The sequence below is a fragment of the Corvus cornix genome, chromosome 1 (assembly GCF_000738735.6).
Source record: "Corvus cornix cornix isolate S_Up_H32 chromosome 1, ASM73873v5, whole genome shotgun sequence".
Classification (NCBI taxonomy): Eukaryota; Metazoa; Chordata; class Aves; order Passeriformes; family Corvidae; genus Corvus; species Corvus cornix.
The window spans coordinates 28547726-28563107 of NC_046332.1; the positions used below are offsets into that span (position 1 = coordinate 28547726).

General features: G+C 43.8%; 1 protein-coding gene across 2 annotated transcripts in view; it reads left to right on the top strand.

Moving 5' to 3' along the window:
• Nucleotides 1–14717, top strand: part of FAM131B (family with sequence similarity 131 member B) — a 32474-nt gene extending 17757 nt beyond the window's left edge. The window contains exons 2-7 of one of the 2 annotated variants that reach the window (XM_039560944.1): nt 285–394; nt 1805–1840; nt 4355–4448; nt 5040–5246; nt 5571–5714; nt 6133–14717. In XM_039560944.1, the coding sequence (XP_039416878.1) occupies nt 285–394; nt 1805–1840; nt 4355–4448; nt 5040–5246; nt 5571–5714; nt 6133–6677 (1136 nt within the window). In that variant the 3' untranslated portion in view covers nt 6678–14717. The remainder of the gene's footprint in view (nt 1–284; nt 395–1804; nt 1841–4354; nt 4449–5039; nt 5247–5570; nt 5715–6132) is intronic. The other variant, XM_039560949.1, reaches the window with a different exon arrangement.
• The last annotated feature ends 665 nt before the right edge of the window (nt 14718–15382 follow it).

Sequence of the window (15382 nt, forward strand, 5' to 3'; positions counted from 1 at the left end):
TGGTTCTTTCCCAGTCACACATCATGACTGGATGAATCTGTACTTTAGCCAAGCATACATCATGCCTGAGAAAAACATGAGTGACTAGTCTTCATATGGAGATATCTGTGTGAAATATAATTGTTGATGATGTACAGGTGGTCTGATTAAAAACAGAATGTCTGATTTAAGTCTGTTGTGGCCTTAAACTCAATGATTCTCCTGCTTGCTTAGCTGAGTTGGCTTAAGACTGCTAGAACAAATTGTAGTGGCATTAAGAAGCCTGACCAGATGTGTTCCCACAGGAAACGAGGTGATTGCAGTAGACTGGAAGGGACTGAAAGATGTGGACCAAATCAATATGGACAGCACGAGTTCACTGCATGGCAGCAGCTTCCATCGACCTTCCACTGAGGTGAGTGTGTGGCCCAGAGCTACTTGGCCAAGGGAATCAGGAAGTTTGAATTCTGAGTTCAGAAATGGGTGTTGTGCATCATCTGCGAGTGGACCAGAATGCCAGTGAGCTCCTGAGGATCATACCTGTGTAGTTTGGCTTGCTCTGAACAGAGCTGAGTCAGTCCCTTCACATGATCCATAGTGAGTGAGAATTTGCAAATGAAAGTGCTTTTTAACCACTCATGACGGGAGTGGAACACAACATGAGAAAAACAGTGACAGTTCTGAGAAGCCTGTAGTCTGCATTCCTTGAACACGGGATTTGCACTGGGATGTCCAGCACTGTGTCCTGTCCCAGCTTCAGCAGCACAGCCATGAAATCTTTTGAAGAAGCACATTTGTCTTCATGTTGAATTTTAGAGCTGCATTCACCTGTAACTCACTGCCAATTGACTTACCATGCAGTATCTTAAGGGCTGGTTCATTGAATTATTGCAGCTTCTGCATTCTTAGATACCTGAATTTTCAGCTTTGTAAGGTTCAGGGTATGCAATGATGTTTAATTAAAAAAAAAAATCTATTTTGAATGTGTAGTATTTGAAGAATCACAAATAATGTTCACAAATAACCTTAACAAATGACATACAGTTTGCAAAACCTTGGAAAATGTTAATAGGTATATATATATATAGGTATTTTTATTTTGTCTACCTTGCTGGCTTGGAATGTAACTTCAAGACACTTAGAGTTTCATGGAGTCTTTGCAGAAATTGTTGGGCCTGATCTTGTATGGAGAATTCAGTCAAATCAAAGCAGATCTAAAAGTCAATGAGCATAAGCTACACCTCAGTGAACATTTTGATTTATATGAATGGATACCATAGGTATAACATGAGTCATCTAAATTTCCTTGAGTGTCTTCATCCCCAAACCCAAGATGCTGAGATGTGAGTCCTCCCAGCTGAGGGAAACACACTGGGAGTTGGTACTGTGATGGCTGATATGGCAAATGTTTCTGGTTTGCAAGGGTGGGGTGAGCCAGAATGGACAAACCGAAGCACTGCAGGAGGAAATAATTTCAGCAGAATTCTGTTGCTTGCTGTAGGACACTCAAAATACAAAGGTGGTGTAGCTCCTCCTTGTGTTAACCTCAAAGTGGTGCAACCCACACTTGGGAGCCTTGTGAAAAGGTGCTTTTCTCTTTCTTACTCTGTCACTATTCCAGCCATTCACTATTCCACCTTCAAACACCGTGACGCCTACAGGGCACCATAATCACCAGCATGGAATGAAACCAGCCTGAAAGACACACGTTTTTTATAACATACCATAAAGTAGTGCCTGTTGGTTATGGCAAACTAGTGGAGTTGCATGGCTGCTTGCAAGTTCTTTGTTACACTAATCTGGTGCCATTCTTTGCTTTCTTTAGCAAACACGGACAGATTTCTCCTGGGATGGTATCAATGTGAGTATGCACTGTGTCACTTGTCAAATTTCTAGTCACAGGAAGACCAGGATTTGTCTGACATTGGATACAGTGGAGGCCAGAATGGGAACATGACTGAAAGTCCTTAGTGCCACTGAAATTCTGGGAGTTGTCTATGATTCAGAGGATGGTGATAGATTTTTGTTTGCTTCTGAGTCTTTTGCTGTCTGGCAGGTATTTCAGTCTGCAGTTGGCTATTGAATTGCTTTCATCCTTTTTGGGGCAAATGTGTGCCATTTTGTATGTTCTGTTCTTGAGAATTCTGGGCACTGCTACATAAGAAAGGTGTCTGCCCAGCATGTTTTAAAAAATCAGTAGTCCTTGATAAGAGCATCATTTGATCTTCTCCAGTAGTTTGGGAGAAATGTCTCCCTCATTTTCAGTTGCACACAGAGGTAAAAGTATTCTTAATGTCTCCTAGGGTAGATGGTGAGTACCAGTTAACTTCAGTTAAAAAGCAGATGAGAAACAAGCAAACATTTTAATTACACGTGTTCCTTTTGCTCTTAATACCTGTGCCATGAAAAATTTTTTTTTTCTTTTTCACTAATGCAGAAACAGCATCCTGAGAAAGGATTAATAAATATTTGTTCTACTGGACTTTTTTTAAGGGTACTTAAAAAATACTTTCACGTAAGTTAACTTTATAGTTTTGTACACTTAAGGGCAGGATTAGCAGCTCCATTTTGAGTAGGATAAATATTTTCTAATTCCAGATACTTTGAAAACTTTTAAAATGCCTGTAGTTTTCTGGTTCTCTGTGATTTGAAAGCACTTGGGACACTGAATATCAAGGGGACATATTTTTAACTAATTCTCACCCTGCTGATATCTCTGTCTTTGTGGCACTTACATTTTGGGATCTTTTGCCTAGGATCAATTATAGGAACAAGTTGTGTGGGATAATAATGGTGCACGCAGCAACTGTCTGGAAGAAATTTGTCATTTGTTTTTTCCTCGCTGCACCTCTGTCTAGCTGAAAGCAAAGTACACAAGGTCATATTTCCTTAAAGAAAGTAGAAGACAGTTTCCTTACTTGCAGTTTCCCATTTTCCAGCCCGTACAGAATCCATGGAGCTCTTTCATAATGCAGCTCTTACCCAGTGTAATTCCATAGATCTTCTTTTGTACAGAAGCTGGGTCATGAGTTTCCTTCCCTTCCCATTCATTCCTGCCTTCATGTCACAGCTCTCCAACCTTGCAGTAGTAGGAACCCTCTGCAGTTTACTTTCTTTTTTGGATGGGTTCCATGAAGCAGCTCACAGCACAGCCCCCAGGCCATCTTGGAACAAGTGGGTGGATACTGAGCAGCAGCACCTAGACAGGAATGACCAGTGGGGGCATAGATGGACTTTCCCCAACGAGCTTCATCACCAAAGGAAATGCATCATGGAACAAGGGCTGTGTTCTCACTTTTTACTGTTCTTCCTCTGCTTTCTGATTTCTTCAGCTCACGTTACACATGGCGTGTTCCTGGCTCCACAGTTACAGGATGCCTTAGCTGCTGCATTTATACAGTTTCCAGAAAAAAACACCTCTCATATTTTGGCAATTGACTGGAATTCTATGCAGTTCAACATCTTTACAATGCCTTCCTTTGCCTCCAATTATTTCACTGCCCAGTTATTGCTCCACACGCTTTTTATGAAGTGTGCGCCTCTGACCAAATGCTTGCTTTGTGTCAGGATTTAAAATTTCCAGTGTCATAGTCACGACTTTGGAGTAACTTTGTGTTTGAAACATTCTGGCCTTGATTTTCAGAGAGGTTGAAATGAAGAGCAGAAGCAATGCTTATTTAGCCGTTGTGAAAATTAAGCCTCATATGCAATTCCTGGCATCTCTGAAGAAACCTGATGAATTCATCTTGGGAGATTATTTTTGTGATGATGTTTGTGACGGCTGCCTGTCCCAGTAGTGCCCTCTCCTTGTTATTCAGGGTCTGAGGATAAACACAGATAAGACAGTCAAGAAAATTAAGCAGAGCTGTAGACCGCATTTCTTTGCAGATGTAGGTGCTTGAAACAGGGCCCATCACTGATATAGTCATGTTCATTTTATTAAGACCATATAGGAAGAAAAAAAACCCCAAAGTGACATAAAAAGATTGGTAGTATGATGCATATGTGATACATTGCTGTGTCTTGCCTATTGCACTGACAACTCCCCACTGTAAGATCCCTGAATTGTCCCTCAGCCATGTCTTGCATCTCTAACAAAGAGTTGGGAATGGTGCAGCATGTCTGTGGAGGACGGGCAGCTGCCAATGGGAGGCTTCTCACAGCCTCTTTCTGCCTCTCCCTCTGTCCTTGCCTCAGTCCCAATGCTGTGCAATATCCAGTCCTGGTTAAATAGCCTCTAATTTTTCCTTTCTTTCTTTTGTTCTTATTGCTTGCTTCTGCTCCTCATCTTCCAACTACCTACTGTTTTCTCACTTCAATTCACTTCCTTTTCTCCTTCCTGTATATCATTTCTTCATATTCTCTCTCTTTTCAGCTCTCCATGGAAGATACGACCTCCATCCTCCCCAAGCTGAAACGCAACTCCAATGCTTATGGGATTGGGGCTTTGGCTAAATCATCTTTCTCTGGTGAGGTCCTCAAAATTTGACTTTATCCTTGGCAGCTTCTCTCCACAGGCCTTTGTGCCTCTTCCCATATCTCTCTGTTGCTCTCACAACTGCTCCTTTCTGGCTCTCGCCTTTTCATGGCCTTAGAGGAGTCTCCACCACCATGGTTCTAAATACAGAAATCTCACAGTTGTTGCCCTTTCAAAGAACAGATTTGTCTTACTCCTGTTGGCTTCTCACTGTGCACCCCTGCTCAGACATCTTCAGTTGCTTCCCCTCAGTCTTGGGTTTAACCCCATTTTCTGTTTCTTAGTTTGTTCACTTCCAGGCTTCATCCTTCATGCCCAACTCTAACCTAAATGGATTCTAGGCAAGGAAGGAAATGGTCTTTCATATTTAGGGTTCCCCTTTTTCCCCCTTCTGAGAGTTTGTCCAAGGAAAGATGGAGAAACTCCCCTGGAGAGTGATGCAGTGAAGGGTAGGAGACACCCAGCCCTAGTCATGCATCCTGCCCAGGAAAGGAGGGGAAAAGCTCCACTTCTAAGAGAGGTAAAGAGCATGGCAGAAAGCGCTGGAGCTGTGTAATAGCCCTCCCTTGTTTTCCAATGTCTGGTCCCTTAGGGATATCTCGCAGCATGAAGGACCACGTCACGAAGCCGACGGCGATGGGCCAGGGCCGCGTGGCGCACATGATTGAGTGGCAGGGCTGGGGCAAAGCCCACAGCCAGCAGCAGCAGCACACGCACGAGACCGCGCGCAAGGACGCCGACGCCTACTCGGACCTCAGCGACGGCGAGAAGGAGGCCCGCTTCCTTGCAGGTAGCGATGCCTTTGTGTTGGCACGTGGATTGGATTGGGTTGGGATGCCCCGGAGTGGAGAGACCAAAGTGCAGAAGCTTGGAAAAAACCACTCAGGAGAGGCTATGGGTGCTTCAGGTGACCGAAGTAGAGGGAGACTTTGATGGTTGGAGTATTGCCAGTGGAATGCAAAGTAGAAAGGGTGAGGGCCAGCTGTGGGTGATGGGTGTTGCTGAGACAGGACCAGAGTGGGACAGTGTAACCAGAAGATGGGGTAAAGGACGATGGTGAGAAGTGGAGACTTTAACACATCTCTGCTTCCCTTCCCTGTCTCCTTTGGCACAGGAGTGATGGAGCAATTTGCTATTTCTGAAGCGACTCTCATGGCCTGGTCCTCCATGGATGGTGAGGATGTGAGTGTAAACTCAAATCAGGACAATCCAGCAGGCAACTACTCTGAGAACTATCAGGAGCTGATGGAGAGCCAAGGTGAGCTCCAGTGCTTCTTGCTAATCTTAAGACACCCCTTTCCTGCTCTTGTTGTCACGTTGCTCTCTTTTGCTCTGCCCTGTTTTATTCTGTAGTCCCAGTCAGATCTGCTAGAGTCATCCCTGTTTGTGGAGCTGTCCAGGGAATCTAATCTTAACACTGTGGCTCCAAAGCCCAGTTCCTTTTGCCTTTTTAGAGCACAACTAAAGCTACCAGCTCTTACAGTCAGTTGTGGGTATAATCCAGGTCACCCGCCTACTGCCCAGAACTGTGTTTTCTCTTTGCCCTCCTTCCCTGTAAAGGCTTCATCTGCCCTGTGCAGTACAGTGCCTTGCACAGGCACACAGGCTACCTGGATGAGGCAGCTCGGCCTAGGGAGAGTGTCTGACTGTGTGTTGCTTGTCTCCTTTGCTTGCAGAGCATATGGCCCAGACACAGTATGATAGCTGGCCTCACTCCTACGTCTCGCAGGGCATGTATTGCTTAGGTTCATCCGACGCCTGGGAGGCCAGTGACCAGTCCCTCATCGCCTCCCCAGCAACCGGCTCCTACCTAGGCCAGAATTTCGATGAATCCCAGACAAACCTTCAGGAAAGCATTTTGCTTCAGAGCAGCTTTCTCCAGCAGCAACAGCTGCAGCAACAGCGGCAGGAGCAGAACTTCGTCCAGAGCACGGGGCTGGTCCACGTGTGGCCCCTGCAGACTGCTCAGAGTGGGGGTGGAGCTGAGTCCAGCACGTACATGGAGGACCACATTGAGGATGAAGGGAACCCACGGCTGGAGAAGGCTCCTCTCCTAAACAAGAAGCCCTCTCCAGAGGAGGATGATGCAGTGTGCCGGGACCTGGAATCTTTGTCTCCTCGAGAGGAGGTGGAACATGCTGCACTGAGCCGCAAAGTCTCAGATGTCACCTCCTCTGGGGTGCAGTCCTTTGATGAGGAAGAGGGAGAAACAAACAACTGATGCTTTCTGTGAAGTTCTCATCATTGCTGAACAAAGAGAGGGGTGGCAAGGAATGCAATTACAGGGATTCTTCTCTCCATCTCCCCATGTTTCAAAGCAGACACACCTTCCATACCTGACATTTAATTATTTTTTTAAACAAGAGGAAAATCTCAAAGTGATTGAGACATAAAAACCTTTTCTTCCCCTCCCCCATGGACACATATTTTGGATTTTCATTGCTCTGGGCAACATGTGATGTGCTTGGAGAGATCTGGATTGGTAAATAATTTCTAAATCTTTTTAATACAAAGTCTTGGCTGTGGATACAAACTCTTCTGGTACTGGGGATGTGGCTGATGCGACAGGCTTGGTGTAGGGAGCAGCTTTGTGGCTAGAATTCATCTTGGCAGAATGGATGTTGCTCTGTGGACATGACCCCCTTTGATAGAATATATGAATATAAACTGGTTTAAAATGAAGATGTGGCTTTGCAAATCTAGCTTGCACTAGTATTGCCATTGTGGCTGCTGCAGAGGAGCAGGCCGTGTTCGATACAGATCGTACTGAGATGAGAGATGTGCTGTGTAACCAGATCCTCAATAGCACCCCGATACAAAGCTGTAGGTTTGATGGATACGAACTGCGCTCCGTGGGCCCGGGCTGTGCTGCCAGTGTGGCTCTGTGGGCATGGCTCTGCTGTGGCCTGGAAGAATGGATACAGATACGAATCTAACCCTGCTCTCAGATATTCATGCTTTAGTCTCTTTCATTTATTTGTTTCTCTCTTTGACATTTCTACCTTCCCAGGAGCTGGCACGAGTGGTGTGTCTTTTTGGCAGTGGGCACTGGAGGCCAGTGGAAAGCGCATTTTCAGCTACGGAGACAGTCAAAAAAGCTGACTCTTGCAGGGGGCTTGAGAACATGTCCATATTGGTGCATCTTGGTGCTGCTGCTGTGTCCTGTCTTTTTCTTGCCAGCAGTATGGGGAGACCCAGAGAGTAGGCAGCAGATCCAGGAACAGTGTGTACAGCTATGAGATCACAGATACGTAGTTTACAATAGGGTTTTCAGTTTTTGTGCTTTTTTTTTAACCTTTTTATATGCTGGATGAGTGTTCATAACAAAGCAGTTAGTGATAGGAAAGGCCTGTACTCCAGTCATGACTTAACAGAAATACTGCACCTTTCCCATTTCTGCCACTCCTGCAGTGCCAAATAGAGCTGGAGGAAAAGGGGTGAGAGGAAATTTTCTCCTCCTATTTTTCTTCTTCTTCCTGCCTATGTTTTCTTCTTTTGTTTTCCTTCCCCCAAGCAGTGTAAATAATGCTCAGTACTTGATCTGTTTGTTTTTCCCTCCCATCTCTTTTTCAGGTGTGGAGAAGGCTGATTTCAGGAGTTTTCCCTATTTGTACGGGTTATATATTTTTTGTTAAAAAAAACATGATTCTCTGATTAGGGGGAATTTGGTCTCTTGCAATTCCTCGCCTTTTTTTACAGACCTCCTTTTGGGAGGGAGAAGTTTTGAAAGGTAATTGTTTCCTTTTGGCTCTCACCAGAAAATAAACAGGGACAAAAGCAAAAACTGTATAAGGTTATTGATTTTGCTGGAGGACTGAATAGAACCAGCAGAGATTACCCAAGTGCAGAGTTTTAATTGCAAGACCTCTTGCAAGGAAACATCAACAAAGCTGATGTAGATCAGATGCTGGATCTGATGAGCTAGAGAAAGGAATTTGCCTGGACACTGCCATACTGTTCCAGGAGCAACTCTTTCTCACTTACTCTGACTCATATTTGCTCTGTTTAATTCATGATACATTTGTATCTTCTTTGCCTCCTCTTCAGGCTTGGTGTGGTTTTTGGATGACAGGAGAGTGGTACGTGCTCCTTTCCTGCTTCAGGTTTAGTTCCTGCATATTTTCAGGGAAGAATGTCTAAGGAGAATAAAATGTGACTGAAGGAATATCATCAAGTCTCAGAGTTCAGACAGCTCCTGGCAAGCAAAGCAAACGATGTCCAGGAATTGTGAACAGTAGGAATGGGACTCTCAGGAAGAACTTCACCCCACTCAGCTTTTTCCCACTGACACAGCTGCATAAAGAGGGACTCCTTTTTCAATACCCAAGTCTTTCTAGCCAAGTCTGCTTCAAGCAGATCTGTCTTCCCTGTCCATTGCACCTCTAAATGAAGGACCTTTGGGATGTTTTAAGTAAGACTTGTAATTTGGTGTAGGTAAGCGAGAAAAGTTTTTGAGACCCATCTTTTTTTATGCATTTCCTTGGTCTTGCTTACATCTCTCTAAGGAGGTGGCTCTTCTCCTGAATGATGACATTTCAATATCCCTTCAGAGATGTTTGCACGTTCAGGTACTAACCTCCCCTGGGCAGCAGGACTTGATAAAAATGATCTCCTATAGTTCTTGCAGGGCCAGTGGTGGCTCATTGTCCTGGATTGGCTTGGGTGTAGCCATGGAGCAGGGCCTGGGAAATCACACTAGCCAGAAAAGGGAGATGAGGCAAGTGCCAAGAGCACCTCAGCAGATGAGTAAATGAGTAAGTTTAAAGCTATTTCTTTTCAAAGAGGTCTTCAGGGAAACAAAAATGGTTGGGGTGTGTACCTTTGTGGAAGATTTGGGTGACTTGTTTCTTTCTCCAAACCATTTTGTTCCCATGTGCCTCTCCAGGACCAATCTGGATGTTTACAGTAACTTTCAGAGTAGCTTCTAATGATCCCTCTGTGTTGTTTACAGGACTGGGACAAGTAGGTCAACTTGTCCAGGGCTTCTTTTTCTTTAATATGGACGTATGGTACATTTACTAAGATGTCTGATTGATGTCTAAAAGATATTCCTTATCTCCATGGAAGGCAGTGACAGGGGGTTATCTACATAGATAAAAGTGTGAAAAAATTGACCTTATAGAAAATTCTATGGAGTCCAATAGGAAGAGAAAACCTATCTGTAGATTCTTCTAGCTTCTGTGGAACTGGGATAGAGAATTATACCCTGCTGTATAGTTCCATGACCTGCTGTCTAGAAACCTGTAGATAGCCTCATTCTCTGTGAATACAGACTGGTTTGAGCACTCTCTGTAATAACTTTCCAGCTTACTAAATTCTGTAATTTTTTTTTTTCATAAATGTCTTAACTTTCTGTGAATAATAAAATCTCAGCCTTTTCCTGAAAGAAAGAAAAAGGCTGTTTTCCATACCTCTCCACAATCCAAAAGAGCTATTTGCTAGGAGTTTGACCAGAGAGAGCAGGTCTTCCTGTCCACACTTGCTGAGTGAGCAGCCTGAGCTGAACTGGAGAGGCAGTTTGAATCTCTTTGAAAGTGGAAAATTGTTTGTATAATCTGGCCTTTTCTTATGTAACAGGCCTGCTGCATGTGTGTATCCAATATCAGAGAGAGAAAAAGCTGTTATTATATAGATACACCTATTCAAGCGTATGGGAGGCACAGGTGCTCTGTGAGCGAAATTTGGCCTGCAGTCCCTTTATCCTGCTGAGGAGGGATGAGCTGGACAGAGTCCAGCCAAATAGTCAGAGCCCAAATTGTGTTTGTGAGGCTGTAAAAAAGAAGGAGGGGTAAGCTCAGTATCCCTGATCTGCAGTTACTAAGAAACTGAGCTCTGCTGTTTGTTTCCACAAACCCTGTATAAAACAAAGCTTTACTACAGAAAATTTTGGATATTCTTGAAGTAGTGGAGGTAGAAGATTCCCATCTTTACCCCAAACCTTTGTCTTCGGTAGGAACTTGTCGGAATTATTGTGCTAAACATCAAAGAAGGCTTATACAGAAGTGACCCTGATTTAAAATCTTCCACTGCAAGAAAATTCTCTCTTGTTCCTTTTCCCATGATTGCTCATACCTGATTAGTTATACTATTTCATAAGTTTTTCTTTTATATAAATCTGATGCTTTCTTTACAAGCCTTCTGAGTTCTCTCCAATTCCATTACCTCAGGCTCTGGGACAGAAAAGTTAATCTGCTTCTTTCAGTTTCTGTGCCTCTAAATCATCATCTTCTTCTGGAAAGCTTCTGACAAGTCATCCACTTGCTTTCCCCCTTTAAAAAACTGTAAGATCGCCTTTCAGGACAGGCTTGCAGCAGAGAACAGAGTTTAGCCATGCTTCTAAGCTGATCCAGTGGTGAGCTGCTTTGAAGGAGGAGGAGCTCTGCTCTGACCATGCTCACCTTCCACAACCCTTGTGCAGGTGCTGATGCTCAGCTGACCCACACCAAGCCGGGGACTTTACCCTGCTATAAAAGTGAAGAGGGAAGAGTTGTGAGCAGAGGGAGAGAGAGTGTTGTTCTCAGCAGCTGACCTTCCTTTATATCAGGTTAGAGAAACTGGGAAAGTGCACTTTGAAATAGCATCTTCATGATGAGTCTAAGCTGCTCAGAGGAGCTGTCCTGCCTGCCTTCTTCCACCACCACCAGCTCTGTACTTCTACTGCCTAAAAAGCACCAGCACTAACACTCATTTGGCTGCTCAGGAACTGGCCCCACTGAAAACTAACCCAGTCCCCTACCTAAATAAAACTTTCAGAGGGATGAGCTCTTCATATTGCTTCACTTGGTGAGGCAGGCATCTCTGAGGGCTGGTGAAACATGTAGATGGTCCTGTGGAAGACTGGTTGCAGATGCAACTTGAATTGGCTTAAGCTGGTTTTGATATGTCTGTCTGAAAAGAGTAAGTCCTGCTGGGGTACCAGGAAGGACATGTTCCCCATTTTCTTCCTTAGTGTTTTCCTTGGAATTTCTAGTATGCTCTTATCCAATTTGGTCTTTGTTATTTGTGCCCTGTTGTTTCCCTCACTGCTGCCTTCCACAGGCCTCTTTGAGGTAAACCCTGGAAATTGGGCAGGAGGACATGAGTAACTTGATATATGCATGAAATTAATAAAATTAGCATGCACAAATTGTGTATGCACTCAGTGATTACACTCTGTGGCAGCTAAAGATACTGATAAGTCTTATCCTGTAACTGCAGGAGAGGAGACTTTTTCAAGAGTGAAGCATAGCTGTTGGAAGTGATGTTTATCCCTATTTTCAGGCCAGCTCCAGTCTAGTGTGAGACCCAGAAGAGTACTTCACACCTAGGCAGAGTCTGTGCATGCTGTACTGTGTACAGCAACAGTGAGAAATGTTAATTGCAGCCTCGGAGAAGAGAACTGGAGAACAAAACTGATCTCTTTGTTTGACGGAGGTGGGAGGGATGGTGGTGAGGCGAGGTAGTGTGCAACAGTACGGGCTTGTGGACAACTGTGTGTGCCAGAGAGGGAAAGACGTGGTGAGAAAGGCTTGGGAAAAGGTCAAGAAAAGCTTCATGCCTTTTGTTTACACAACACAGGTGAGAAGCTTCATGGCAGACTCCCAGCAGATTGAGGTACAGAATTGCTAAACAAGCTGTAGATCCAGGATTGTTGCAGCTTATGGTACTCCTTAGTCCAAGCCACGCTTTTTTTGGGTTTTTTTTTTAAGACAGTGATAGGAAAGAGACCTCCCTGAATTTGGGTACCTGCTAGCTTCTTTTTCATTGTGAAAAAACAGTTCACAGTGTGCTTAGTTCTTCAGGGAAATCATATGAGAAATACACCAAATAAGAACTTACTCTGTGCCCAAATGAAGTTAATGTGAGTTCTGATCTCACTGGAAACCCAAAGTACCTAAATTCAGCTTAGTTTGCCTTAACTGTTATATTGATAATTGCCTAGAAGGAGAAGGAAACTCAGATAATCTGCCTCTAAATGCTATAAAAAGCAGAGCAACATTGGCAAAGTCTAAGCTCTTCCTTCTAATTTCTCCCAGGTGGATTTTCCAGTGTTCCTTGTGCAGACAACTCTGGCTTATCTTTTTAACTAAATGTTTGACTTTTTCTAAAAGAAAAACAAGAAAAGAAAGGAAAGAAAAAATAATTAAGTCCAATACAGAGATTATCAGCATTTTACAACTAGGAAAATGTAAATAAGTAATACTTTCATCTTTGATTTTCCTCCCCTGTATCAATCTGACAGGGAAAGATTTCTATGCCATGGCTCAGGGAAAGGAAAAATAAACAGGGAAAATGTGAGTAAAATAGTGCCTATTAGAACTAAATGTATGTGTAGGACAGCCTACAGTCATTAAAGCACAGTCCCAAATATGATTGCAAGCTGTAAAGTCAATGTCAGGTGCCTCTTTTGTACCACAGGTTTTTCCCAGGCTAAGTTGTAGTGAGCCTGTGCAGAAGCAGAACAGCTGGACTTCTGTGCCAGATCAGTGTCTCTCTCTGTCTCAGAATATGTCATGGAGCCTGGGGACACTGTCCTCTCTCAGCAGCACAGCCAGCTCCATGAATTGACCGGGGTAAGGCATGAAGGTTGTTTTGTTAACAAATGGCCGTGGAAGATCTGCACTTGGAACATCAGGGTCTATTTACACTTGCACTGACATTTTTTCCCAGCATAGGCAGATCAAAGTGTTACTTTTTCCTTGGAAATGAAAAGCTCTATGATTGTCAGTGTTGGTCTGCACAAAAGAAAATAAATATATGATGTATTTTTCCAGTGCAGGTACAAATTGCTGGAAGAGGAAAAATTTAGTCAGTCTGTGATCCTGAGAAAGTGTGTGTTTACTAAAACTGTAAAGACCTGTTCAAGAATGTTCTCAGTGCAGATACCACAGAATCACAGAATGTTTGGAAGGGACCTTAAAGATCATCAAATCCAACCCCTCTGCCATGGGCAGGAGTTACCTACTGATATGTAGTAGCTGCTGTCTTCTAGGAAGAGAGGGGTTGCAGTATTCTGTGGAAAGAATGCTCCTGCTAGGATCTTCCTCATCTCCTTCAGCTGGGGACATTTTAAATGCCGTCTGAAACCTAGTCTTGTTTTTGCTTTCCCATGAGGGATCAAATGTCCATGCTTGCAAGACAAAAATATCTAAAAAGGCTTTTGTCCATTATGGAAACAAGATTGTGCATCAAGATTTGCTTCTAATAAGATAAAGGCATGTAGTCCAGATTCATTGGCCTTCTGGATTCATTTTCATTTGGCATGGAAATCTAGTTGTGATTGGATTGGAGGCCACAAGGTTAAGAACCCTCTTCCAGAGCTCTGCCACGTTCCCATGAGGCAGGTGTAGGTGGACTTCCCTTCTCTTCAGACACTGCATGCTTGAGCAATGTAGCAAGCCAGAAGCTCTTTTGCAGGTATATATTCTTGTTTGGCTTTAATTTTTCTTCTCTGATTTGTGGATGTTGTGCATGATTGGAGGTCTTTGGGAATCCCTACACTATAAAATTGGGACTTCATGGTACTTTTACAGGGAACAGGATTTCTCTTGTTTCAGCTCTTTTCAGGTGTGGGTGGGTACAGGCAGAGGATTTGGGAGGTACAAGGGTGGTGGATGGGAGTCTCAGGGGTGGCATGTGGAATGGATTCCTGAAGCATGTGTAAAAATAACTAAAGGCTTGGCTCTTCAGACGTTGTATTCTCAGTATCTGAAACTACTTTAGCATAAGCGTATGGGACAATGGAGGTTGCTGCAAAGCAATTTTCAAGGGCTTCCCCCAAGCCTGTACGTGTTTTCTGTAGTGGGGAGGCTGCATGGTGATTATATGTATTCTTTCAAGCTAGTGTTTGCAGGGGTGCATTGATGTTTGGGGAGAAGGTACTGAATGGAAGTAAAACAAAAAGGGAAAGGGACCCACTACTGAAAGCTTTCATCCTTACATTGTCCCACACTAGCCCTTAATAACTAAAATGAGTCTGATTTGCCTTTGGTCTTCCAGCTCCAAAACATGTTTGCCTGAAAATTTTTGTTGGATATACTTCGCATGTTTTGATAATGTGACTTACGAGATAACACTTCTACAAAGATATATATAAATACATACACGTGCAACCACCTACATCCACGTGCACACATTACATATAGACTTAGAGAACTATATGGCACTACACACCTCCATGCCTGTATGTGGCAGCAACCACAGTAAAGGAGGGGAGGTAGCTCAAAATAGCATGTACAGTCCTTTATGGAGTTGTTATTAAACAGAATGTGGTCTTGCCCTCCTGGCTGGTGGAAGTGTTTTATTTCTGTGGGACTGGTTCCAGGGGAGCTGCGTCTGAGGAAGGAGGATCCTAGGAAGAGGGGGTGGGTTTCAAGGAGATAGTCTGATGGAGCACATCAAAAAGGATCCACGGTGGCTTGGAGAGGCACCCCAGAGTAGGAAATATCTGATTTCCCATTAAGAAGATGAGAACATCACATGCTTGACTTTACAAGGCTAAAATCTGAAGTGTGTCTGTGACTACCAGGACATGAATCCCAGGCCGGATTTGAGGATAGAAAGCATCACATCAACAGAATCCTCTAGTTTAGGACAGAGTGAGTTTCCCTGTTCTACGGAGTAAGCATTTTCCAGGTGATACATACAAGTTTCGTCCCAATACTGGTGAGATGCAAACACATCTGGCACAGAGTTGGACAGAAATTCCACAAAAGCCCTTTAGGACAGTACACAGAAAGGCATCTGATGCTTAGGTTGTAAAAGGCACTGACATTGGGTAGCACGACTCTGGGTTCACATTTCAGTTTTAAATGCTTCTCAGCCTGCTGTCCTCGTAGCAGAGTGGGGAATTGGTCCACTGAGAGGGAAAGAAACATCTCTGCACTTCCAACATTGTTGTGTCATCTGCTTCTGATGTAGGACATTAGGCAGATCCAGTAGCTGTTT